Consider the following 25012-nt stretch of genomic DNA (forward strand, 5'->3'; position numbering starts at 1 on the left):
TTGGTCAAAGGATATATACAGTTAAATTTGTTTGATGAGACCAGATTGCTTACCAATCTACATTCCCATCAATAGTAAGTAGTATAAAGTACCCACTTCCCCAAATTCTTACCAACACTAATTTTTAAGTTGAAACTTTTGCCAATGTGATAAGGAAGGAAAAAAACCTCTCTTATTTAACTTGTATTTCTTTAATTATTAACAAAGTTGAGTATTTTTTAATGTGCTTTTTAGCCGTTTGTATTCTTTTTGTGAGTTTTTTTGTTCATATCCTCTGTCCATTTTTCTATCAGGTTATGGGGCTTATAGTACCACTTTTATAATATTGATATCAATCCTTTGTCTTTTTGTCTTATTTATTATAAATGTTTCCTAAGGCATCATTTTTATTTTTATTTAAATTTATCTCTTCTGTCTCCATACAAACATTTTAAATTTCTTTATAGTCAAATTTGTCCTTTTTGTGTTTTTTTCCTTTTGTAGCTTTCTTTAAAAGCATGGCCCCTTGTCTTTGTCACTTCAGGCTGCGGTCACAAAATACTATAAACTGCGTGGCTTATCACCAACAGAAATCTATGTCTTACCATTTTGGAGGCTGGAAGTCCAAGATGACGATGCCCCGCATGGTCGGTTCTGGTGGGAGCCACCTTCTGGGTTGCACGCTGCCTGTCTTTCCTTGTGTCCTCATATGGTGGAAAGCGCTAGCTAGCTCTCTGAACTCTTTGTAAGCACTATTCTCTTTTATGAAAATTCCACCCTCATGACCAACTTGCCTCCCAAAGGCCCCACCTGAAAATGTCATCACATTCGGATTAGAATTTCAACATAAGAATTAGGGGGACACAAACATTGCGTCTACTGCAAAAAGTAAAAGAGCGTTTACCTACACCCCAGCCCAAGATTATAAAAAGTGCTCCTCCATTTGCTTCTAGTACTTTCACAGTATAATTTTTTAATTATTTTCTATTGAGATATAATTGACATATAACATCGTCATATTAATTTCAGGTGTACAACATAATGATTAAATGTATATATTGCAAAGCGATCACAGTGATTCTAGTTACCATCCATCACCACCCATAGTTAAAAGGTTTTCTTTTCTTGTGATAAGAATTTGTAAGATCTACTCTCTTAGCATATTTCAAATACACAGCTGTATTATTAGCTGTAGTCACTGTGATGTACATTACAGCCCCAGGACGTACTTATTTTATAACGGGAAGCTTGTACCTTTCGACTCCTTTGACCCTTTTCCTAACCACCTCCCACCCCCTTACCTCTGGCAGCCAACAGGCTTCCCTGTATCAGTGACTTCAGTTGGGTTTCTTGTTATTGTTTTCATTTAGATTCCACATATAAGTGGTATCATATGGTATTTGCCTTTCTCTGTTCCATCTGTGCATACGTTGCAAATGGCAGGATTTCCTTAATTTCTATGGTTGAATAATATTCCATTGTGTATATGTATATGTGTGTATAACATGACATTTTCTTTATCCATTCATCCGTCGATGGACACTTAGGGCGCTTCCATGTCTTGGCTGTTATAAAAAATGCTGCAATGAACATGGCGGTGCATATCTCTCTTTCAGTTAAAGTGTTCTCATTTTCTTTGGATATATAAAGAAGTAGTATAAATGGATCATATTGTAGTTCTATTTTTAATTTTTTTAGGAGCTGCCATACTGTTTTTCATAGTGGCTATACTACTTTACATTCCTACCAACAATGCACAAGGGTTCCTTTTTCTCCATATCTTCAGCAACACTTATTATTTCTTGTCTTTTTGATAATAGCCGTTCTGACAGGTGTGAGGTGGTGTCTCGGTGTGGTTTGGATTTTCATTTCCCTGATGATTAATGACGGTGAGCACCTTTTCCTGTACTTGTTGGTCATGTGTATGTCTTCCTCGGAGATATTCAAATCCTCTGCTCATTTCTTAATCAGCTTGTTTGTCTGTTTATTTGCTTTTGAGTTGTATGAGTTGTTTGAGTTGTTTTACTATTGAGTTGTATGAGTTATATATTTTGGATGTTAATCCCTTATCAGGTATATGATTTGCAAATATCTTCTCCCATTCTATCAGCTGCCTTTTCATTCTGTTGATGGTCCCTCACTGTGCAGAAGCTTCCTAGTTGGATGTCATCCCACTTGTTCATTTTTGCTTTTGTTGCCTTTGCTCTTAGCCTCAAATCTAAAACCATCACCAAGACCCATGTCAAGAAGCTTACTGACTGTTTCCTTCTAGGAATTTTAAGATTTTAAGTCTTACATTCAAGTCTTTCATTCATATTGAGTGAATTTTTATGTGTGGTGTTAGATAGTGGTCCAGTTTCATTCTTTCACACGTGGCTGGCCAGTTTTCCTAACACCATTTATTGAAAAGACTGTCCTTTCCCTACTGTATATTCCTGTTTCCTTCGTCATAAATTAATTGACCATGTATGTCTGTGTGAGCTTATTTCTGGGCTGTCTATTCTGTTTCATTGATCTATGTGTCTGTTTTTGTGCCAGTGCCATGCAGTTTTCATTACTATGGCTTTATAATATCATTTGAAATCTGGGAGCATGATGCCTCCAGCTTTGGTCTTCTTTTCTCAAAATTTCTTTAGCTATTCAGGGTCTTTTATGGTTTCATACAAATTTTAGGATTGTTTGTTCTATTTCTGTGAAGAATGCCATTAGAGTTTTGATAGGGTTTGCACTGAATCTGGAGATCGCTCTGGGTAGTATGAACATTTTAACAATATTAATTCTTCCAGGGCCGGCCCGTTGGCTCAGGCGGTTAGAGCTCCATGCTCCTAACTCCAAAGGCTGCTGGTTCTATTCCCACATGGGCCAGTGGGCTCTCAACCACAAGGTTGCCAGTTCAATTCCACAAGTCCCACAAGGGATGGTGGGCAGCACCCCCTGCAACTAAGATTGAACACAGCACCTTGAGCTGAGCTGCCACTGAGCTCCCGGATGGCTCAGTTGGTTGGAGAGCAGGCTCTCAACCACAAGGTTGCTGGTTCGACTCCCGCAAGGGATGGTGGGCTGCGCCCCCTGCAACTAGAAAACGGCAACTGGACCTGGAGCTGAGTTGAGCCCTCCACAACTAAGACTGAAAGGACAACAACTTAACTTGGAAAAAAGTCCTGGAACTACACACTGTTCCCCAATAAAGTCCTGTTCCCCTTCCCAATAAAATCTTAAAATTTTATATAAATATATATAAATTCTTCCAATCTGTGACCATAGAATCTTTCCATTTATTCATGTCTTCTTCAGCTTCTTTCATCGTTGTCTTAGAGTTTTCAGTACACAGGTCTTTTACCTCCTTGGTTAAATTTATTCCTAGGTATTTTATTCTTTTTGATGCAGTTGTAAATGGGATTGCTTTCTTAATATCTCTTTCTGAGTTCTTTATTACTATATATAGAAACAACAGATTTTTGTATCTTGATTTTGTATCTTGCAACTTCAAATTTTTTATTAATCCTAACAGGTTTTTTCTGGTGGACTCTTTAAGGTTTTCTACATATAACATGTCATCTGCAAATAGTGACAGTTTTGCTTCTTCTCTTTCAATTTAGATACCTTTTATTGTTTCTGCCGAATTGCTCTGGCTAGGACTTCCAATGCTGTGGTGAATAAAAGTGGCAAGAGTGGGCATCCTCATCTTGTTCCTGATCTTAAAGGAAAGCTTTCCACTTTTCCCTGTCGAGTATGGTGTTAGCTGTGGAATGGTCATATATGGCCTTTATTATGTTGAGGTATATTCTCTCTATACCCACTTTCAGGAGAGTTTTTTTTATCTAAGTGGATGTTGAATTTTGTCAAATGCTTTTGCTGCATCTGTTGAGAAGATCGTATATTTTTATCCTTCACTTTTCTAATGTGGCGTGTCACATTGATTTGCGGATGTTGAACCATCTTTGCATCCCTGGAATGAGTCCCACTTGATTATAGTGTATGATCCTTTTAATGTATTGTTGAATGTAATGTATTGTTAAATTTGGTTTGCTAATGTTTTGTTGAGGGATTTTTGCATTAGTGTTCATCCGGGATGTTGCCTTGCAATTTTCTTATGGTGTCCTTGTCAATTTTTGGTATCCAGGTAATAATGCTGGCCTTGTAAAATGAGTTTGGAAGTATTCCCTCCCCTTCTGTGTTTTGGAAGAGTTTGAAAGCATTATTATTAATTCTTCTTTGAATGTATGATAGAATTCACCAGTGAAGGCATCTGGTCCTGGACTTTGTTTGTTGGGAGGTTTTTGATTAGTGATTCAGAATCCTTACTAGTGTTCAGTTTGTTCAGATTTTCTGTTTCTTCATGATGCAGTCTTGATAGGTTTTATGTTTCTAGGAATTTATACATTTCTTCTAAGTTTTCTAATTTGTTAAGATATAATTATTCATAGTAGTCTGTTGTGATTCTTGGTATTTCTGTGATATCAGTTCTAACATCTTCGCTTTCATTTCTGATTTTATCTGAATCCTCTCTTTTTTTATTGGTAAATCTAACTAAAACTGTATCTGTTTTATTTATCTTTTCAAAAACAAGCTCTTAATTTTATTGATCTTTTCCATTATCCTTTTAGTCTCTATGTCATTTATTTCTGCTCTGATTTTTGTTAATTCCTTTTTTCTACTAACTTTTGGCTTTGTTCTTCATTTTCTAGTTCCTTGAGGTGTGAAGGTAGGTTGTTTATTGGTGATCTTTCTTTTTTCTTAATGTAGATCTTTCTTTTTTCTCTATGACTTTCTTGAAACGACATTTGCTGCATCTCGTAAGTTTTTGTATGTTGTATTTCAATTTTTATTTGTCTTAGGTATTTTGTTATTTCTTTTTTATTTCTTAATTGACCAGTTGGTTTTTCAGTTGCATGTTGTTTAATCTCCACATATTTGTAAATATTCCAGTTACTTCTTATAATTGATTTCTAGTTTTGGTCAGAATAAATCCTTAATAAGATTTCAGCCCTCCTAAATTTATTTAGGATCTGGAGAATATTCCATGTGCACTTGAGAAGAATGTATATTCACAGTATAATTTTTAAATTTAGATCTTTGGACAATTTGAAGTTTACATTTATATACGGTAAAGCAGGAATCTAAATACAAGTAGGCTCAATCATCCCAAAATACTAATTGATTTCAAATGCCTCCTAATCGTATTCTAAATCCCACTCATCTAATTTTATCAATATAATACTCTTCTAATTAGTGTATTTTTATAGTTTGTTTTATAATGTGGTAGAACAAGTCCCACATCATTTTTCTTTCTTTAAAATATTTTTTTTTGGATCTTCTTATATATTTACACTTCAGGATAAATTTTAGAATCAATTTTCAAGTTCCAAAAACAGCCTTTGAGATTTGGTTTAGAAATGTATTTGTAGTGTACTTTTAGATGAAAATAAAGTCAGTTTATAAATAACCTATATAATATCATTACCATTTTGTTTCTAAAACTACATGTGTATATAATAAAAGTCTCAAAGGATATTGTGACAAAATATATAGTAACAGTTATCTCCTGATGCTAATGTTAGAGGTGTGGGTTTTTTTCTTGGTGCTTTTCTTTTCCAAATTTTCTACAATGATTGTAATACTTTTTAAATCCAAAAAATGGCTGAAAATGTTACTGAACTAAAACGTATCCATTAGTAACTTCATGTTTATCTTTTTAACATAACAGAAGCCAAAAAGAATAAAAAATATTTCATGGGAAATAAATATGTGACTTGTAGAGAATAAATGAAGTACAACTACCTGGCTCCAAATATATTCCAAAGTTATTCAGAATATTCCTGGGAATGACTGAGATGGGAAACTGAAGCAATACAACCTGACGTCCTCCTCACTTACTTTGCGTGGTTGACTTCAGTTCCACTGAAGAGACGTGAGAGTTGTAGTTTTTCACCTAGCAGTATTTCTGGGTTGTATTCTGTGCAGCTGTATGTATGAGGCAGCTGGTCCCCTTGGCTCCCCTGTTTCAGAGACTCCTGTGTATACGACACAGCCAAGCCTTGATACGCACAAGACTTAGTGTGGTCTGAGCCTAGCCCTTGCATGCCTTGATCTTACAGTCAACACCGTGTTCCCCCAAAATAAGACCTAGCTGGACAGTCAGCTCTAATGCGTCTTTTGGAGCAAACATTAATATAAGACCCGGTCTTATTTTACTATACTATAAGACCGTGTATACTATAGTATAGTATAATATAATATAATACAGGTCTTATATCAATGTTTGCTCCAAAAGACGCATTAGAGCAGATTGTCTGGCTAGGTCTTATTTTCGGGGAAACACGGTAGCAGAAAGTAGATTGCTAAATCTGTTCCTAACTTTTTGATATGTCTGAGGAAGCAGCATAGTAATTCTTGGCTCTAAGCATCTAGATTCTATCAAGACTGTAATTAAAACTTGGTTCTCTTTGCTTTTTAATCTCTATGCTCTTTCTGAGTAATCTTACCTATTTAATAAAAACAACAGTGACAGTAATTATAACAACATCTAACATTTATCAAGCATTTTCTATGTGTAAGGCATTATACCCACTTTATAGGAATATCTTATTAATTCTTTAAAACAACCCTATAAATGCTATTGCCTCATTTTACAGATGAGGAAACTGAGGCTCAGAGAGGTCCAGGTCAATAATTGGTAGAGCTGACACTGAAACCAAGACAGCCTAACTCCAGAACCTATGTTCTACACTTTAAACTCAATTTTTAACTTCCCTTCTTTCCTAAAACCTGCTCTGCCTCCTGTATTTTCAGTCTTATTTGTCTAGTATCCCCAGCTAGAACTGTCCGAGTAATTCTCTGTCCTCTGTCACTTGGCTCCACCTCCTGTCAGTCCTACTTACAGAAATCTCACATGCAGCTGTTCCTTTCCGTGTCCGCTGACCCCACCTTAGTGTTAACCCTCCTTAGCTCTCACCTGGGTTTGTAACAGTTACCTCCCTTGCCATATTCTTTTTCCCACTCATTCTGGCGTGTTTTTATCTTCATAGCTATCTTCCAAGAAAATGAAGCTGATCATGTCTCTGTAGTGTTTAAATACTCTTGGACTTCTTTCTGCTGTTGTTTTAACCAGATTAAATCTGAACTCCTTACTTTACATACACAGTCTGGCCCCACGCTGTCTCCTCAGCTTCGTTTCCTATCATTCTCCACCCAGTTCCCTTACCTTACTTCCAGCCATGCTGAATGCCTCACTCTTCCCTAGGTCTGTTCCAAGCGCTTTCATTGCTCTGCATCTGTGTTTGTTTTATCTGCTTGAAAGCCTCTTCTGCCTTTGATCTCCCAGACCAACTCCTGTCAGCTCTCAAGGCCCAAATCACACATTGCTGTTAGTGCCATCTTCTCAGACTCCTCCAGGATGGGACAGCCATGCTCACGTCTTCTCCTGCAGCACACATCATGCCTGGTTACGGCCCTTACCACACTGGGTTGTGCTTATCTGCTATGTGTCTGTCCCTTTTATTAACCTAAATGGGTCTTCAGGGCAAGGATCAAATCCAGTCCCGCAGTAAATGTTGGCTTGATGCTGGAAGGATTGTCAAAGAGGGTGTTTAAAACAATAGGAAGTTAGAAACATACGTATTTCTAAACAGAGGACTGACTACCTTATGTTTCTCCGAAGAACCTCGTTAGATAAATTAGCAGGGCGAAGGTAGGGTTATCTGATACATTGAATTAAAGTGTTGCATAGAAAAGAGGGGAAGTCTTTTAAATTCCAAGTTTCCATAGGACAAGGACCATTATGGAAGATTAAGATCCTGTCTGAGCTCATCCACGTGCCCCTGGCCTTGGGCATGCGTGTGGCGGTGGAGAGAACATTCCACCTGGGTGAGACACTGGGATTGGAGTTGCAGCTCTGCAAAGTACTCTCTCTGGGCCTTGGACTAGTCACTAACTGCTTTAGGCCTCATTTTCGTGAAAAGACATTTGATAATTTACTTTTACACTTTCTTGGTTGTTAACTCAGATGCAGGAAGACTTCACATAAAACATACCTCTTTGCATTTCTTTCTTTTTTTTTAGCTTTATTGAGGCATAATTTACAAAATTGTGATATATTAAAGTGTACAACATAATTTGACATACATCTTGAAAGAGTTCCCACAATCAAGTTAACACATTCATTATCTCACACAGTTCCTTTTCTCTTTATGTGAACACTTAAGTTCTAGTCTCTTAGCAAATTTCAATATACAGTACAGTATTTTCAAGTATAGACACCGTGTCTTACGTTAGATCCTCAGGCCTTACTCATCTTATAGCTGAAAGTTTGTACCCTTTTACCAACCTCTTCCCATTTCCCCCCACTCCCCAGCCCCTGGCACCTACCATTGTACTCTCTATTTTTGTGAGTTTTACCTTTTTTTTTTCAGATCCCACATGTAAGTGACACCATGCAGTACTTGTCATTCTCTGCCTGGCTATTTCACGTTGCATACTGCCTTCAGTTTCATCCATGTTGTTGCAAATGTCATTTATTTATTAGATGAACATAACTCTTAGTGCAAATAGGCTATTTCATTTCATCTGAAATCCGTCTTCCCTTTCTCTTTCAGCTTCAGAATGAGTTAGAAAAGGGTGAGCGGGACAACGCAGAGCTCCAGGAGTTTGCCAACACCATTCTCCAGCAGATAGCAGACCATTGTCCCGACATCCTGGAGCAGGTGGTCAACGCATTGGAAGAGTCCTCCTGACCCTGCTCCGTGGGGAGTGGCCAGCCCCACAGCCCTGAACCAGGAGCCGAGGAAAGAGAAGTGCAAAAAGAAACAGGCACCCTGAACCTTCTTGGCACCAAACTAACACTACGAACTCTACTCTGCTTTGGTTACTCCTGCAGGTGGGATTCCAGCACCATTTTGACATCTGTCATCCTGCTCTGCCTTTCTACTTTGGATGTTGTCTCTACACTTGTTTGCTTGATGTCCAGGGTGGGTAAGTGACTACATCTCCAGGAAGAACTGACATCCAGTCATCAGCAGTGGAGCACTCAGGATGCTGGTGGCTGTGCCCTCACAGGGGGACGTGGAGTCGGGAGCTTCCTACCTTCTGTCCTTGGCATGAAAGCTAAAGCTGGAATCTACTTGGAGTTCACCATACTGAGAGAACACGTTCTGAGAGAACGCGTTCCCACGGACCAGAGAGCTGAGTGTTCTAATGTCACAATAGGTGCTTTCTCCTAAAAAGGTCAAAACAAAATCTCGAAAGGGTAGTATTAGAAAAAGAGGGGGAAAGAGAGAACAAGGACAGAGAGAAACACGACTCCCCTTCTTGCTGTCTCCTTCGCTTCCCTTCCCAAGGCAGCTGCGAGCTGGCCTCTTGATGACTGGGTGAGCGCAGCACCCATCACTGTCTCTCACCCACCTTGCCCTTCCCATCCGCCCCGGTAACAAACAGCTGGTGCCAACAGTTCTTCCCCGAGTCCCTCTGGTTTAAGACCTTTGACCCTATACTTAGTTTGTCAGACCATGTTCTCAAATTGAAGGAGGAGAGGGTTTGGCATGAGGCACTGCCCTCAGCAGCTCTGCTTCTGTACGAGGGGAGCAGTTGGGTCGGGCGGTTTCTCCTGAGCCTCTCTCCCAGCACAGTCCAGGCCCCGAAGCCCCGGAGGATTGCTTCTGCCTTCCCAGCACTGTTCTCCAAGCTTCTGCAGCCCAGCATCACTGAGTTTCCAACTCACCTCCCACCCTTGGGGTGTTACTCTTGACTTGCACTCCCAGATCCATAGCCCGTGCGTCGTCTGGAAACTCCTTCTGGCACAAATGAATGTTTCTCATCCCACACACATTCCTTCCTCCACTCTTTCATTCAGGGACTATTTATGAAATGCCTACTGTTTGCAAGTCAATGCTAGGCACTCATCCTCAAAAAAAAGTGAAGGACAGATGTAAAGGACGCTGCGACGCACCTGGGTGAGTCAGAGCAGTACAAGGCATACCCCCCCTCCCCCACCTTATAGAACGCATCCTTTCCAGAAAAATCTTTCACAGATCAGCATTTCTCGTTTCTCTCTGTAATGGAATTGATGGGTTTGGGGCAGGGGGCCAACTCACTGACCTGCCTGCAGGATCCCATTTGGTGATCCAGGATTTTTGTTTATTGTTGTTCCCCTGAAAGAGTCGACTGTGTCGGGGCTGTAATGGAGTTTTCTTAACACATCTGTGCGCACCTCGTGGAACTTGGCCGGCTCCATGTCACAAATCAGAAAATCGACCCCAAAGTTGCAAATCCAGGTGAAGGTGTTAGCGTTTTGAAGGGCGTTTTTCCCAAGCATAGGCAATGGCAGTCGTCAGTACTCAGGCACCGGGAAGCAAACCACTTAACCCAAACGCAGGCCCTTACCTCTGCAGCCAGACACCTCCCAGACAGCCCTAGTCCTGATAAGAGTTGCTGGGCTGAATGTCTTTGTCTTGGTTTTCTCCTCCCCCTCCCCCAGTTACTCACCCCAAGACACTGACGCTGCCTGTAAAGTCATCAGAGCGTCAGCATCTGCCCTGCCCACAGCAGCCATGACTGCCTCGTTCACTTACGTGGTCAAATCTCCAGCTGCCCAATTCCCTGCTGTAAAACAATCTCTCCCTGTGAGAAGCTGTAGAGTGTTCCTTATCGAAGGTTTAAATGGACTCTGCTCGTAAACTTCTTACTGAGATACTTCCTGATAGCCAGACTGGCCAGAGTGGGGCTGCAAGGGTTCGATAATAAGCGGTGGTCATTTGTGGTCAATTGCCTCACTTCCACGTATGTATTGCACTGCCCATAAATCATGTAGAAAGCCCAGCATTTTAGGCTGGAATAGTAGACTCTCACTTTAGCTACCTTACTGCAAAGAGCTGAGGTATGACAATAACACCCTTCGCAGGACTAGAGCAGAACAAAGAACGCAGGAGAAGAGCCATGTCCAAAGAAGTGGCCTGGCTGGCTGGCTGGCTGGCTGTTCTCCAGCTGGTCTGATAGGGGGAGGCATCGGTCAGGCCTCCCTGGATCCCACTGGTTCTGCCTTTACAATCAATGGCAGGACCTGCCCCGCTTGCCCCCTTGGCACGTGATGCTCTCTGCATCTCCTTCTCTTCACTTTTCATTCCAGCCCTTCCTATTGCTTCCCCTCTGAAACCTTATGGAAGTCCTCTGGACCCGTGCTTCTGAGGAGAAACATTTCTGGGGCAGACATCTGCGTGGTCTCTACAAACCCTAGCAGGGGGTCTCATTGATCCTCCCGAGTCTTGCCAACGGCCCTGGGAACTGTTTGGTCCTAGATGAAGAGAGACTCTGGCTAAAGTTTAATGGTGAGCATGACTTGCATTTATATTACAGAGACAAAGGGAATCCCGTTTCTAGCATTTAAAGTATCTTACTGAGTTTAGATCATTCATTGAGCCAACTTTTACTAAATACGCAACTCCCATCACACAAGGACTTGTCATTTAGTGACCCTCTTATGGTATTCAAGGTTTCACAAGGTCACACAACTATTACCAAAAATGTCTGTGGGCTTGGCAGGTCACTGCACGTTGCCTGTAATGTTCACCAAACTCATCATTCCTTTGGCAAGTCTAGTTTCCCCTTAACACCTAAAGACCTGTACCCCCAAATCAAGGTCATCATAAGGGGACAAGAAGGAAAATGGGTAGAATCCAACTACCCATTGGGGCTCAGGACTAAAGAAATACGTGACTTTCATCTTTTCACATACTTCTGTCCCAGGCACTCATTAAGTTCCTGATGAAGTATCTGAATTGAAATTTGCAAGGAGTTGGATACCATTTGAAATAAAAAAGACTGTAAATGGGCTTTAACATATTAAGAAATAAGAAAAGGAATCCCCAAAGCCATCCCAGTTCTCTAACCTTTGACATCATACATTGCTATCTAAAGATCTAAGTTCTTTTCTCTCTTCCTACACTTGAGCTTTTAAAATACTAATAAGGCAAACCGGACCCAAGCCCACCTTCAGTGTCGCTATTGGCAATGTGACTTGGCACTTTTTGTCAATAAAAGTCTGTTTGGTTTTTCCATGAGGAGCTCATTGGCTCACCCACTCCTGAGAGTGAGAGAAGAGCAAGAGGAAGTCATCACAACATTTTAGACAACTACTCACCTAATCCCTCCCCTGTAGATGGTCAAGATTGGCGTTTGGATTTGTTGCTGGGAAGTCCTGCTAATCCCAGCGCCATCCTGCTCTCTTGTCTGACCCCGCTGCTTACCCATAGGCCACCCTCAGGGTCTTGGAGGAAAGAGCAAAGCAAGGAGGATGGAACATGACCCTCCCTTGGCACGTCCTAAGTTGTCGTGGGCCCTATCTGTCAGCACTATCAGTACTTCTCATGTCTGCCTCTCTGGCCTCACCTCCCCACCAGTTCAGAACTGTGGAAAAGGAGATGCGGTGCAGCTCGCTGCCCTGCGCAAAGCCTGCGAGGCCACCCATCCGTCACTGCCAGTCCAGTAACTTGAACCATTCAAAGAAACATTTTGAGAGAATCTGGAGTTTCCCTCATGTGAACTAAGGGAATATTTGGGCAAGAAAAAAAACATACGTTACAGGGAAATCCTTCTGAACAAAATGGCTGTCTTTACTTACTCTTTTTAAACAAATACTGTTTCCAAACTTTTTAGTGTCGAAGCTGTAACCAAGTGTCTCCTGATTTTTTTTTCCAATGTGTTTAGCGAGTGCTGTGATCCTATTGTAGGTCTTTCTCCTCCTGACTCTTTTGGGGGAGAGATGGTTTTAGGGATTGATTTTGGGGGAGCGGGTGTTTGTCCCATCCCACCTCCTTCTGTTTCTCTGCTTGTCAATATTGTCTGTGTGGCTCAGAGAATTGGGACAGTTACGTTGTTGTGTCCGTTGTTGAGATTATTAAGATATTAAAAAGTAGTTGTAGAACTAAAAAAATTAAAGAGCTGTGTTTTTAAAAAATGCAAACCAATATCATGTTAAAGGAATTCAAGCTATGGGGCAGCCAAACTCCTCCCCTCCTCCCAAGTCGGCTGAGGTGGCAGTTGGGCTGGCCACTTGGGAAGCACAGGGCCACACTCCAGGTAGGCGACTGCCTGGCTAAGAGACAGCTGCTGAGGAAAAGGAACAGAATCTGGGGCTCAAAGAATCCCCATTGTGCCAGTGTTTTCCTTACATCCTCAGGACCTCTGGGTAGAACTTTTACAGTTTGCGACCCCATAACCACCCTCGCCCCACGTTGGTCCTGGCTCAGTGTGCCTAATGCTGTGTGGTAACCTGGGCCTGACTCTGAAGCCCCACACCTGGCAGCAGCCCCGTACAGGTCACAGAACCTCTTTCCTGCCCACTTGGTGCTATATCATCCAGTGACCCATCCAATATGGGCCAAGCACTGGCCAACCCAGAGCCTGCAATCCAGGTGAATGAATTGTACTCAGATCTCAGTTCCTTCTGGCTTCAGTCCCTAGATTCTTTCCCTTGAAGCTTTTTACACCCCAGATCTCCTGGGCCCGGGCTGTCTCTGTTGGCCCCCGAGGTACCACGGTTTGGAAAGGAAGTGAACCCAACTGAAGCCAGAGGATGCAGGCGTGGGCCAGAGCAAGCCCTCTGAGTCCAGCGCCCGTTTCCACACCACACCAGTATTGCATCATCCTCCAGTGCCGCTAGGCCCCTGAGGGTGGCACACACCGTGCTGGTCCGCCTGCCCCATCAGGACTAGCCCAGAAACCTCCCAGTACACCAGGATGTCCAGGATGGAGATGGGTCTCCCAGGGACTCGCGCCCCTCCGCTTCAGAAGTGAAGTGCTGCACTTTAGTGAGGAGCTGAGGAGCGGGTACTGACTCCTTGTAGCTTGAGTTCCTTTTGGTGACAGTAGCAGCTGCAAGGGTGGTGTCTGTGATGCAAATGCACCCGCTGCCTTCCAGTGTGCGTGCGTGCGCGTGTGCGTGTGTGCGTGCGTGCGTGCGTGCGTGCGTGTGTGTGTGTGTGTGTGTGTGTGGTGGCCCGTCGTGTTACTGACAGGATGATGACACTACAAAGAAATTGTGTTATAGTCAACTTGCCTTGATAATTATTGTAAACACTTTGTTCATTTTTTTCTTTTTTATTCACAAACTAAATCCATTGGGAAATTATAAAGTTATTTAAAAATTGAGTGCTGTGTCTTTTTTTGAGTCTCATCCAGTTTGATAATCCTAGAAAAGCAGGGAGAGGCCAACAGTCCCCAGAGGTCAACTCCAGAGGTAGGTAGCTCGAGAAGCAGGGGTGCCCAGGCCTAAGGGAGGCAGAGGAATTGCCAGGCCTGGCGGGGTGACCTCAGAGAGCAGAGGAAGACTCCTTTAGGCTCCCACCTCAACTCTGGGTAGGCAGCCCCCTTAATTGCCTTTCAAAGTCAATTTCCACCTCCCTTTTTCCTTCCTTACACCCTAGACCCTAAGCCGGGTCCCCCATTTCAGATCTAATTGTGCTGAGGGACCCTGGAGCAGGCGGCACAGCAGGAAGGTGGCCACTGCTTGAGAGAGTTTTGTTCAGAACTGGGACTCGAGCTTCACTGGGTGTGTTCTGATGTATTAATTCTGTGTCCGCCAACAGAAGTGTGAATACCCAGTGAAAGGCAGCCAAGAGAACCTGTGCTTGAACATTTTCCAATTTTGGATTTGTCTTGGGCCTAAGGCTCAATAAGAAACTATTCTGGGGAATTTCTTTTATGAGAATGCGTTTTCTGCTTAGCTTCATTTCTGTGTCAACCCCAGAAAGGAACCAGCTTGCTCCCTGCACCCCTCCACCTTCAGGTAAATTCTGTTGCCCGCGGTGGGTTGGTCCTTGGAGCCAAGGTGCCAAACGTCCCTGGTGGGCTCTCCGGGCTCCTAACTCGCTCCGCTTTACCCTTTGCATCCAGAGCGGCTGCTCAGAATTCCCAGCTGGAGGGGCACCTGAGGCATGGCACTGCTCCCAGGAATGGAAGCCTGATGTGGCTCCTCATTTCCTCACAAGGCAGGAACAACTTCACCAGCAGAACATGTGTTGTGTATCCTGCACAATATAAAATCACAAGCACAAGCAGATGTATCCACAGAAAGCTGTCACATTATCCTGGTCATCTGTTTCCAGGCTTTTCCATTAATTTTTTCCACTATTTGTTTATTCACTCTGTGGTCTACCAGTAGTCAGTTGCAGACAAATGGACACAGAGGCCATGAGGTTTAAGGAAAATATGAAAGAAGTTGCAGTTGAGAATTTCGTTCATTAACTGTTTTTTTTTTTTCTCTGAATTGGGAAAAGACTGCTATTATTTGGCTTTTGAGGTGGAATATCTCAGGCTGGCTCAAGGATGATGAACTGCTCAGTGCTTGGCATGAGGGAGGTTCTGAGGAAGCGGGTTTGAAATCCAAGCATTCCCCCATGTCCTGGAAGAGCCCTGGAGTCACACCCTCCCTGGAGCCTTTGGCTGCCCCGACCTCTTCCACCTTCCCCCCCCCCCGCCCCTACCCCTGGAAAATGATGCCACTTTCATAGGTCACAAGCCACAATGAGGATAATAAATGGTTATGTTTTTCTTGTTTGAAAGCTCTTTTAAGAGTATAATGCATAAAATTGCTTTCTTCGCGACCGCAATTTCCTTTAAAATAACCAGTATGTGTGTGGGGGAGGGAGTAAGGAGAAAGATAGAGAAAGAAAAAGACTGGCCATGAGTCAATCATTGTTGAAGCTGGGCATTGGGTACACGGGGTTTATTATACTATTCTCTCTCTTCTTGTGTATATTTGAAATTTTCCTAAGTTACATAGTCACGTTTTTCAATTGTATTGCTCAGCCATCACTTGTGGACCTGCCCCACCCACCACCGCCGGCCCACGTAATCCACATTCACACTCAGTTCAGTATCCATACCCCTGTGCTGCAGGGACCAGGCATACAAATAATGATAGCATGTGCCAGACTGGGTTCTCAGCTCTGCACATGTCTCTCACCTTACCGCAGACTGAGGTAGGTACTGTGTCCTTTGCTTACGGACCAGGCGCAGAGTGTTAAACACCTTTCCCAAGGTCATGTGCTAGTAAGTGGTAGGGCTAGAATTGAAACCAGTTCTGTCCCCAGAGCGTGTGCTCCAGCACACCACTGGCCACTTCTCTTGAGCTCACGGTCCAGTGGAGGACAATAATCCCACCAAAATAAGGGCTAGGCTCACAGGAGAGCAGACAGTGCTTGGCACAGACCTTCAAGTCAAACCTCGATGAATTTTGCCAGCAAAGGAGTTCAAGGATGAGGGGAGGCAGAAAAGAGCCTGAGCAAAGACAAGGTCAGAAAAAAACAGTGTTGGGGGCAGCAAGCATCCCGTGTCAATGGAGCGAACACCCTTTGGCTTAGGAGCATGGAGGACAGGACACAGTGGCCCCAGTGCAGCGTCAAAGGAGGCTGGCTGGGCCCACATGGTGAGAGGTCTGGAATGCCCTGGCCAGGAAGGCAGCTGGTGAGAGCGTCACCACACTGCCCCTGACCAGGGCATGTCAACTCTGGAAAGGCCCCAGCCTTGCTGACTTGAGTGCCGGTGGAGATGGTGAAGAAAAGGCCTCCGCCTGGAGCTGTCATGGCCCAAAGCTACACAGTCCAGAAGTGAAGGACCTGGGTTCAAACCCGATCAGTCTGTTTCCAAACCTTTCTCTCCAGTTCCTTCCACCTGCCACAGCGCCGTGAAGGCTCCAGGCCAGGCAGGAGGCTGATGTGTGATCTGGGACATGGATGAGACATCTGCCAGCCTTGGAGAGTGGGGCATCAAGGCCAGCGGCCGGTTGGGGGTTTCAGAGGAAAGGGACATATGTGCCTGGCGTGTTCACCAGCACCATGGGTGCAAGTCACACCAGGATTTCATGCTGTTAGACTCTGGGCATCATTTATTCCCTGGAATCAGGTGATGAAGCCCTATGAACATTCTCCCCTTCTTCAGGCTGTTTGTGGGAAAGGAATGAGGCTCGAAGGCTTGGTGATTCCACATCAGCCCTCCCTGTCCACGGAGACCATTCCTTTGCCATGTTGTCTGGGGAAGAAGCTATTACCCAGCCATAAGTGGTGTCTCACAGGGCGACTGGGACTTCACCACCTCATCCTGGTTCTCCTGTGATACCCACGCTCTGTCTTCTTTCCAGCTGCTCCACGACAGCTCCCTGATTCATGTCTGCCTTCCTGAATTAGCACACCCCACCCCCCACACAAGTCCCCTCAGCCTTGCTTGTGAGGGTGAAGAACCTGAGTCATGTTCCATTTAAGAGGGAGAATTGGATGTGTGAGGAAAGCAAGTCCATCAAATGTCTGCAGAGTATCCATGCCAAAAAGCCATCTCTGGGCACTGGTGGAATTCACATTCAAGAGATGGTTCTTGTTTGGTTCATCTTGGGCTTGAATTTTTTTTAATTATGATTTTATTCTTAACTGTTGTCAGAAATGAGGCTTGGAGGGCATCTGTTTGGCATCTGAACTGGACTCGTGTGCATGTTTTAATGAGTTTGTGTCCCTGGACTCCCCACAATGTGTTTGTACTGAGAACACACCCCGGAAACAAGAACTTCTGTGTGGGTGCTCCAGCCAGTGCCGCCCCCTCCCACAGCAGCAGGGCCAGGCCCGGAGGTAAATGGCAAACCCAGTGGGTGTAAACAGCAGCCTTGCAAACACAGGGCAGGCTCCAGAGAGAATTGGTGACTGGAGGTCTTTGCATCCAGTTTTCCTTTCATTGTTATAAGTATTGATGTCAGGATGGTCCTGCATCTTTTAGGAGTCGTCTGACTCTAAGGGAAAAGAAACCTCAAGCAGCCAGTCAGCCTTTCTCATCAGCAGGGCTGCTCACTGGACATTCCCACAGTGCCAGCTGCCAAAAGAGCACGTACCCAGGAGGGGCTGATGCGTCTCAGGGCACCCATCTCCAGACCACACAGGCCCCTCCCCCAGGTACAGCCTCTGGGCGCCTGTGGGGTTTGTGGAGAACGGGATGCTTATCCCACTGAAGGAGCAGAGAACAAGCTTCTTGGTTTCAGGGAAAAGTAGGGCTTGGCCTGTGGGAACCTTGGCCTTAAACATGAAGGCAGGTGGGCCAGGAGTTGGAAGAACTTGGATTCACATCGTGGCTTTGCTGAATATGAGGTGTATAGCTTTGGAGAATTCACTTGACTTCTTTGACTTTCAGTTTTCTCAGTTTTAAAATAGAAATAATGCTGTGCACTTCACAGGTGTATGGTGAAGGTAACCAAGACAATGCGTGAGAAAGCACCAAGCCCCATGGCAGCCCAGGGCAGGCACCAGCAACCGTCTGCTCGGTTAAATCCGCTACGTGGGCCAGCCTTTGCTGAGCAGCACCCACTGTCTGTGAGATAGGACTGTCCTTGTTGCTCATGAGGAAATCTACATGTTGTTCTGACTAAAGCCTTGAAAATGGACCATCCCCTTTACAGAGATTCATACCACTTGACCAGGGCCTCCCAAGGACTATGTCCTGCTGTCTGAACCCTGCGGAGATGTAGGAATCACCTACAGATGGGGAAGTTGAGCCTGGAATGGGAAATCTGTGGGCGATTGCCAGCCTCTTCCCTTGGCCCTGTCCCAGACTCCCTCCAGTCCCTTCCCGAACTTGGAGCAGCACCAGCAGAGGGGCTTGGGCCTGCCTTCCTGGGAGCCTGGCCCTGGGCCTGGGCTGCAGTCCCCTCCCACAGGGGAGTCCAATGCCAACAGTCATATTGCTTCTGCTTTAGGGGGAAAAGCATAGATGCCAAAGTGCCTGCCTCATCAGCGGGGGACCCTCCTGCAGGGATGGGCTCCTGAATGCGAGCTTTGTCTACCCCGCCTGTTAGTCACTGTGACAAAGAGACCGAAGGAGACTGGAGCCCAGCGTGGATTCTTTGGCCAGGACGTCACGTCATGGAGCATACAAACAAACCCTGGTACCAATACCTCCAAGCCCTCCTTCATAGACTAAAACTTGCAAAAGGCGCCTGAGGTGTCCCCATTCAACCCCAGAAATGACAGGACTCGGAGCTCTATTTCCCTCCACCCAAACCCCGTGGCCTGCTCTTCTCTGCATGTAAGGCCCCAGAGGACAAGGAATGTGTCTTTCCCTCCTTTGGGGTCCCCTGCATGCCAATGGTGCATACTCATGCCCATGTCAGGGTTCACCAAGAGATTGAAACTGATAGCTTCCCACGAGCTTTGGATTCCAGGAGACTTCTTTCCTGCAGCTGAGCCCGTTATAGCCCGTGTCACTGGAAAGGTATCCGTCCCTGAAACCTTAGCATGGACATCAGTTGAGAACCAAACTTCCCCTGTGGGTGGGACAGGTCAGAGCTCGCCTGTGCCAGAGCTACTCAATGTTATGGGGAATCCTGTCTGCTGCCTCCTCCGTCAAAATTCCTTGTTTCCTGGCCAGGGCCTGGGGTAACAGAGCCCTCCGACTGCATCTCCTGTGCAAACCACGGAGAGGAAAGCAGCAAGAGGTCGAGCCTGGAGCCTCGGGTTCCTGTGTGGGGGCCCTGCCATGCCCCTCTCTGCTCTCCCCTGCCAGGCTGTCCTGGGGTCCTGTGGTATCCTTGAACTTTCATTTCCTTCCAGTGGCTCTGAAGAATTCTGATAAGGCTCCTTCCTCACCTCGCTGACCTTGGTGAGGGAGCAACAAATCCGAATCGAATGCAGGTATTCATTCTTTAGAGGAAAATCTTCATGCAGAAGGGTTCATTTGATGTTTTGGGAATTTGCCAGGGACTGAAATGCAGCCAGTCTTTTTAAAGGTTCCTCCTCTCCCTCTGTGTGTGTGTGTGTGTGTGTGTGTGTGTGTGTGTGTGTGTTCCATACAGCCATGCAACCTAACTCTTTGTTAATGCATACACACACGCACACACACAGAGGCTTTGGCCAAGTATGAGGGGTCTCCATGTTACGAAGGAAATGAGTAAACAGCTTCAACATTTTTGTTTCCCTCTGAGGCTTGCAAAGAAGGTGTTAAGAGCACAAGATTTAAATCATAAACTTTATTAAAAGCCAAACAGCCCAATCCGTGACTCTTGCCAACTTGGACAGTCTGTGAGGTAAAGCTACACTGAGCTAATCTAGAAGGAATCGAGTGGAGGAAGCCATCAGTGGGAGTGGGCCACATCCAGCCTATGAAGGGTGGGGTGGGGGCCTCCAAGCTCTGACTCACCGCCCTCCCGGCGGGCCCAGGAGGATGGGCAGGAGCCCCGCTAGGACCTTTAAACTACTGATTCTTTTTTTTTTATTAAATTTATTGGGGTGACATTGGCTAGTAAAATTATATAGGTTTCAAGTGGACAGTGTTGTAATACATCACCTGTATATTGCACCCAGAGTCAGTTCTCCTTCCATCACCATGTATTGGATCCCTTTTACCCTCATCTATCACCCCTTCCCCTCTTACCCTCTGGTAAACTGCTGATTCTTTTTTCTACATTTCCTCATACTATTTTCTTAACAAATGGAGCCTCATTTATGCCTAAAGGACTCGCGGCAAGGTAGGGCAGGCGGCTCCAACAGCCCTAGAACAGGCCAGAATTGCCCACTGAGTAGCATGTGACAGACAAGCAGGAGAGGAAGCCCCAGGCCTCAGCCACTGGGCTCCTCTCCACACAATCTGAGGACAGTGCTCTCCTCCGAAGACTAGCTGCCTCTCTGCTGGTGGCGGGGACTGTGCCCAGCATTTCACAAGACCCAGAACTAAGAGTAAGATCCCCGCCAGCAAGGAGTTCTAATCCAGATGAGAAATCAGAACAAAGACGTGAATCCACAGGGAGCGATGGAATCCTGGACAGGATCAGAGTGTAGGGGACCACCCACCAGAAGAGCTCTCAGCACGGGGGACACTCTCACCTCCAACCCACATTCAGCTCCACGCCATCCTCCCCAGTGACCTGCCACGCAACACCTGGCCCAGCTCCTGTCCTCGATCTGTTCCAACTCCTGAGGACATGTCTGCACCACTAGGGTCTCTTGTCATTTGTGTGTCACTGAACTTGCACATGCGTCATCTCACCTCTCTGACATAAGCTTGACAAGCAGAGGAGCCCGGCTCTGCAGAGCCCTACACCTGGGACAGGAGCTGTTCCATCCCACACCTGACATAGGCCCTCCATCCCTGAGCCAGCCCCTCTGGGCTCTTCGGCCCGAGGGAACCGCTGAGGACCTGAGGACAGAATGGCAGCAAGAGGCAGGGAGGGAGCTTCAGTCAGTGGGCTCGGACCGTGCTGATCTTTTTCTGGCCAGTTAGACTTCAGTGGCTGAACATCAGGAGACCACTGAACTCTCCTGTCTTAACAAAAGCACTGATTACTAACAGGCGTTAGAAATCAGCAGCACGACTTGGGGTCACTGCAACACTCCAACAGACCTCCTCAGTGCAATCTCCTGGGAGTACGGAGGACCTTGTCCAGAATTTCTGAGACCTTCAAAGCTCTGAGGCACTGCAATGGGTCTGGCGGGACTTTATCTAATCCCCTTGCGTGTGTTTGTATGTGTCTCTGTAAATAGCGATTAAATATTCTTACTGGATATGTGTCTTCAAACCAGGGCTTCTATTAAATGTAATTACTTCCTCCTGGAGCTTCTTTGAATTCTGCTTCCTAAGACCGAGAGAAGGAGAGGAGAGCCGTGTGCCAGGAGCCTTGCCAGGGAAGTGAGGCCCCAGAGGTGGCTCATACCGGCTGCAGTGACTGCTCACACTTGCTCTGAAGGCCGGGAGATACCCCAGGACCTGCCCCCTCAGCCCTCCTCGCCCACACCTGCCGCTAACTGGCCTGTGGCAACAGCGCCTCCAATCCCTCACCTGTCAAGCCTTTCCCAGCAGCTGCCCTTGTGTTCTTTCTCTCCCTCTTTCTCCCTTTGCTTAAAAAGATCACACCACAAAAATGTTTTCCTCTCTTCTCCGTATGTAGCAACCAGATCAGGAAACCGCAGGGCCAGGAACCACTAGGACCGCAAGCCGGAGCGGCTCCAGGCAGGTGCCAACCAGAGGCGGTTTCAAGGTCTGGTCTGTTCCCAGCAGGGCTGGGAAGGAATTTTCCTGGGTCCCCAGGATACAAAATCCCAGCTGTGGCGGCCTGGCCAGGATGGGGGGGAGTGTTCTGACCCAAACTTCTTTATTTATGTTCTGTGTCTCTCACCAGCTTTTCTTGGGATGCCTTTGAGGGTTGCTGATATGTGTTGGTCTCTAGGTTTGCGTCAGTCTCTGTTGACTGTGGGTAACTTTAGTTACCAGAGCAAACCCAGACGGCCAGCTCCCCAGGGTGCCACCTAACAGCTCCCACCAGCTGGGCTTTGCATGAGGTCCTGCTCTTTCTTCACCGAGCACCCCCTTCAAACACAGACTGCTCCTAGTTTTCACGAAGCGGCCCTGGATTTGTTGTTATTTTTCACAGTGGCCCTTTTTGAGTTTTAAAAATGAGAATTAGAAGGGAGTAATTTATATGAATACCTCAACAAGAGGTTATTTATATGAGAACATACAAAATCCTTGATCATCCAGCTGCCGAGTTAAAGGGAAGGAAAGAACTCTTTACTACGTGCTTATGATGAGTCAGACACAGCTCACCCTTTACATATGTTACTGCAGAACCCTGTCCACGTTTTGTACAGATGCTCCGTGGAACACAGACCACATCTGTTTTATCATCAGTGTACCCCTGCACATACAAAAGTGGCTGGAACATTCTAGGTGCTCGATAAAATGTGTTCCATAAAGGAACCGGAAGGAAGTGGAGGCTGCGAGCAGGACGCCATGGACGGGGAAGGAGTCACACGCAGCCAGATGGAAGCCCAGGCCTGCCCGTCCTGTTCCGCCTTCCCCAAGTCTTCCTCATCTTCCCTGGATGTAGCTTGTGTGCTACATCCAAAGGCTACCACCAAATGGTATGGTGGTTCCACAAAAAATTAAACATGGAACCACCCTATGATCTGGCGATCCCACTTGTGGGTGTGTCCCCCAAAGAATTGGAGGCAGGTTCTCAAGGAGATATTTGTACACCCATGTTCATAGCAGCATGATACACAGTAGCCAAAAGGTGGAAGCAAGCCAGTGTGTCTATCTATGGAGGAATGGATAAAACAAGACATATGATGGAATAGTATTCAGCCTTAGAAAGGAAGGAGAGTCTGACACCTGCCACCACAAGGGTGAACCTTGAGGACATTATACTAAGTGATTAAGCCAGACGCAAAAAGACAGATACTTTATGATTCCTCTTAGATGAGGTCCCTAGAGTAAGTAAAGTCAGACAAACAGAAAGTAGAATGGTGGATACCAGGGGCTGGGGAGGGGGCATGGGGACTTAGTGTTTAATGGGGACAGAAGTTCCGTTCAGGAAGATGAGAAAGTTCTGGAGAAGGGTGGTGGTGCTGGTGGCACAGCAGTGTGAATGCACTCAAGCCCCTGAACTAACTATACACGTAAAAATGGTTAAAATGGTTAACTTTTATGTTATGTTAATTTTACCACACTGAAAAACTAATATAAAATAAATACAGACAGAAAGTACAATAGAGTTTTCGTTGGGGGTGATGAAAAGGTTTTGGGTATCGATTATGATGACGGCTATACAACATTGTGAATACATTTGTGCCACTGCATTGTATACTTACAAATAGTTAAAATTATTAGTATTATGTATTTCTTACCACAATAAAAATTGTTTTTTAATTTGAAGGCTACCCCCACACCCAACCTCACAGTCTTGGGCATGGCCATGGTCATTGTCGCTCCCTCATCTAGAATCTTTCAAAGGCTCCTCAGTAGGCACCAAGGCCAGTCCACGGGCCTGGCTGCTGCCCGCAGGCCTCCCCAGCCCCCAGTCTTCCCGGGCCACTGACCTCTTCACTCGACCCAGTTTGGGGCTCCCATCTCCCCCTGCCTGCCTGCCTCCATCCGGTCCCTCCTATTGCCTCAGGCTGTGTGGCCACTCTTTCAGCCTTCCCTCATCTACTCTAAAAGTGTGTCTTCTAGTTTCCAAACAGGAATAGGGCACAAGGAGGTTGAGCAAACTACCTCTTCTTAGATTTGTTTGGTTCAGAGCAGAAACCTCCTGAGGAATTCACTTTATATTAGAAGTAAAGAAAGGCTGCTTTGTATTAAGGACATCCTAAGAGAGCGGTGGGGGTTGCCCTAACTTCCCTCATATTGCAGGAACCGCTCGACTACACATCTCTTACTCTCTAAGGCAGCCCGTTCTATTTTTGAACAGATTTTTATGTTAGAAAAGTTTTCCTTACATATTCATAGATGAGTAGAACTGGAAAAAGTCTTAAGAATAACCCTGTCCTGTCTCTTCATTTTAAACAGACTGAGGACTAGAAATCCTAAGCAATGTGGTCAAGGTCCCACAGCCACTTAGTGGCAGTCCCAGATTCCTGCTCTCCAGCCCAGGGCTCCCTCCAGCACATGGCACATGGGACCTCTGAGAGGGGCAACCTGGGCCCAGCTAAATCAGACACCAGCTGGTGTCTGTTCCCTACAGCCGGGGCCCTTCTGCTTCAACCCTGACAATGCGCCCCCTGCAAGGGAACCTCCCTGTCCACAGGCAGTGAGCTCGTCTTCCCAAGGTTAACCCGAGAGTTACCGTCAACTAGAGGCCAGACATAGGCTGAGCACCAATCCCATGCCCCAGCCCTTTCCGCCTCCACAAGAACTGATCTGTTCTCCGAGAAATAGCAAAGATTAATACGGTACTCCACCTGGAAATGGATGCCCCATGGGGACCTCGGACGGAAGCTGTGCCTCATTTCATTTAATAAGCTGTCGTCATCATCTAGTGGAGATGGCAGAAAACTGTTGCAGCTTCCAGGCTATGAGATTCAGCTGGATTCAAAAATTGCCGGCAACAAGTGCAGATGTAAATCTTTGGGATCCGATGGGGAGTCACCCATTCCCCATTCAGGAGCCGTAAAGGAAATCTGCTGCCTTCCTTGCACCAAATTCAAGTACTGTATCTGACAAAAATGCTAATATGTATTCAACTTCATGCACAGCCTCTGAAATGGCTGGAGGAAAAGCTGTAACTTTAAAAAATGAA

At 45.5% G+C, this 25012-nt stretch overlaps 1 protein-coding gene across 5 annotated transcripts in view; it reads left to right on the plus strand.

The window, feature by feature from the left end:
* ERC1 (ELKS/RAB6-interacting/CAST family member 1) overlaps nt 1–14116 on the plus strand; it is a 483911-nt gene extending 469795 nt beyond the window's left edge. For all 5 annotated transcript variants that reach the window (XM_081060693.1, XM_081060695.1, XM_081060696.1 and 2 more), the window contains one exon: nt 8574–14116. In XM_081060693.1, the coding sequence (XP_080916819.1) occupies nt 8574–8711 (138 nt within the window). In that variant the 3' untranslated portion in view covers nt 8712–14116. The remainder of the gene's footprint in view (nt 1–8573) is intronic.
* Nucleotides 14117–25012: the final 10896 nt, after the last annotated feature.

Source organism: Rhinolophus hipposideros, assembly GCF_964194185.1.
Source record: "Rhinolophus hipposideros genome assembly, chromosome: 9".
In the NCBI taxonomy this organism is placed as follows: domain Eukaryota; kingdom Metazoa; phylum Chordata; class Mammalia; order Chiroptera; family Rhinolophidae; genus Rhinolophus; species Rhinolophus hipposideros.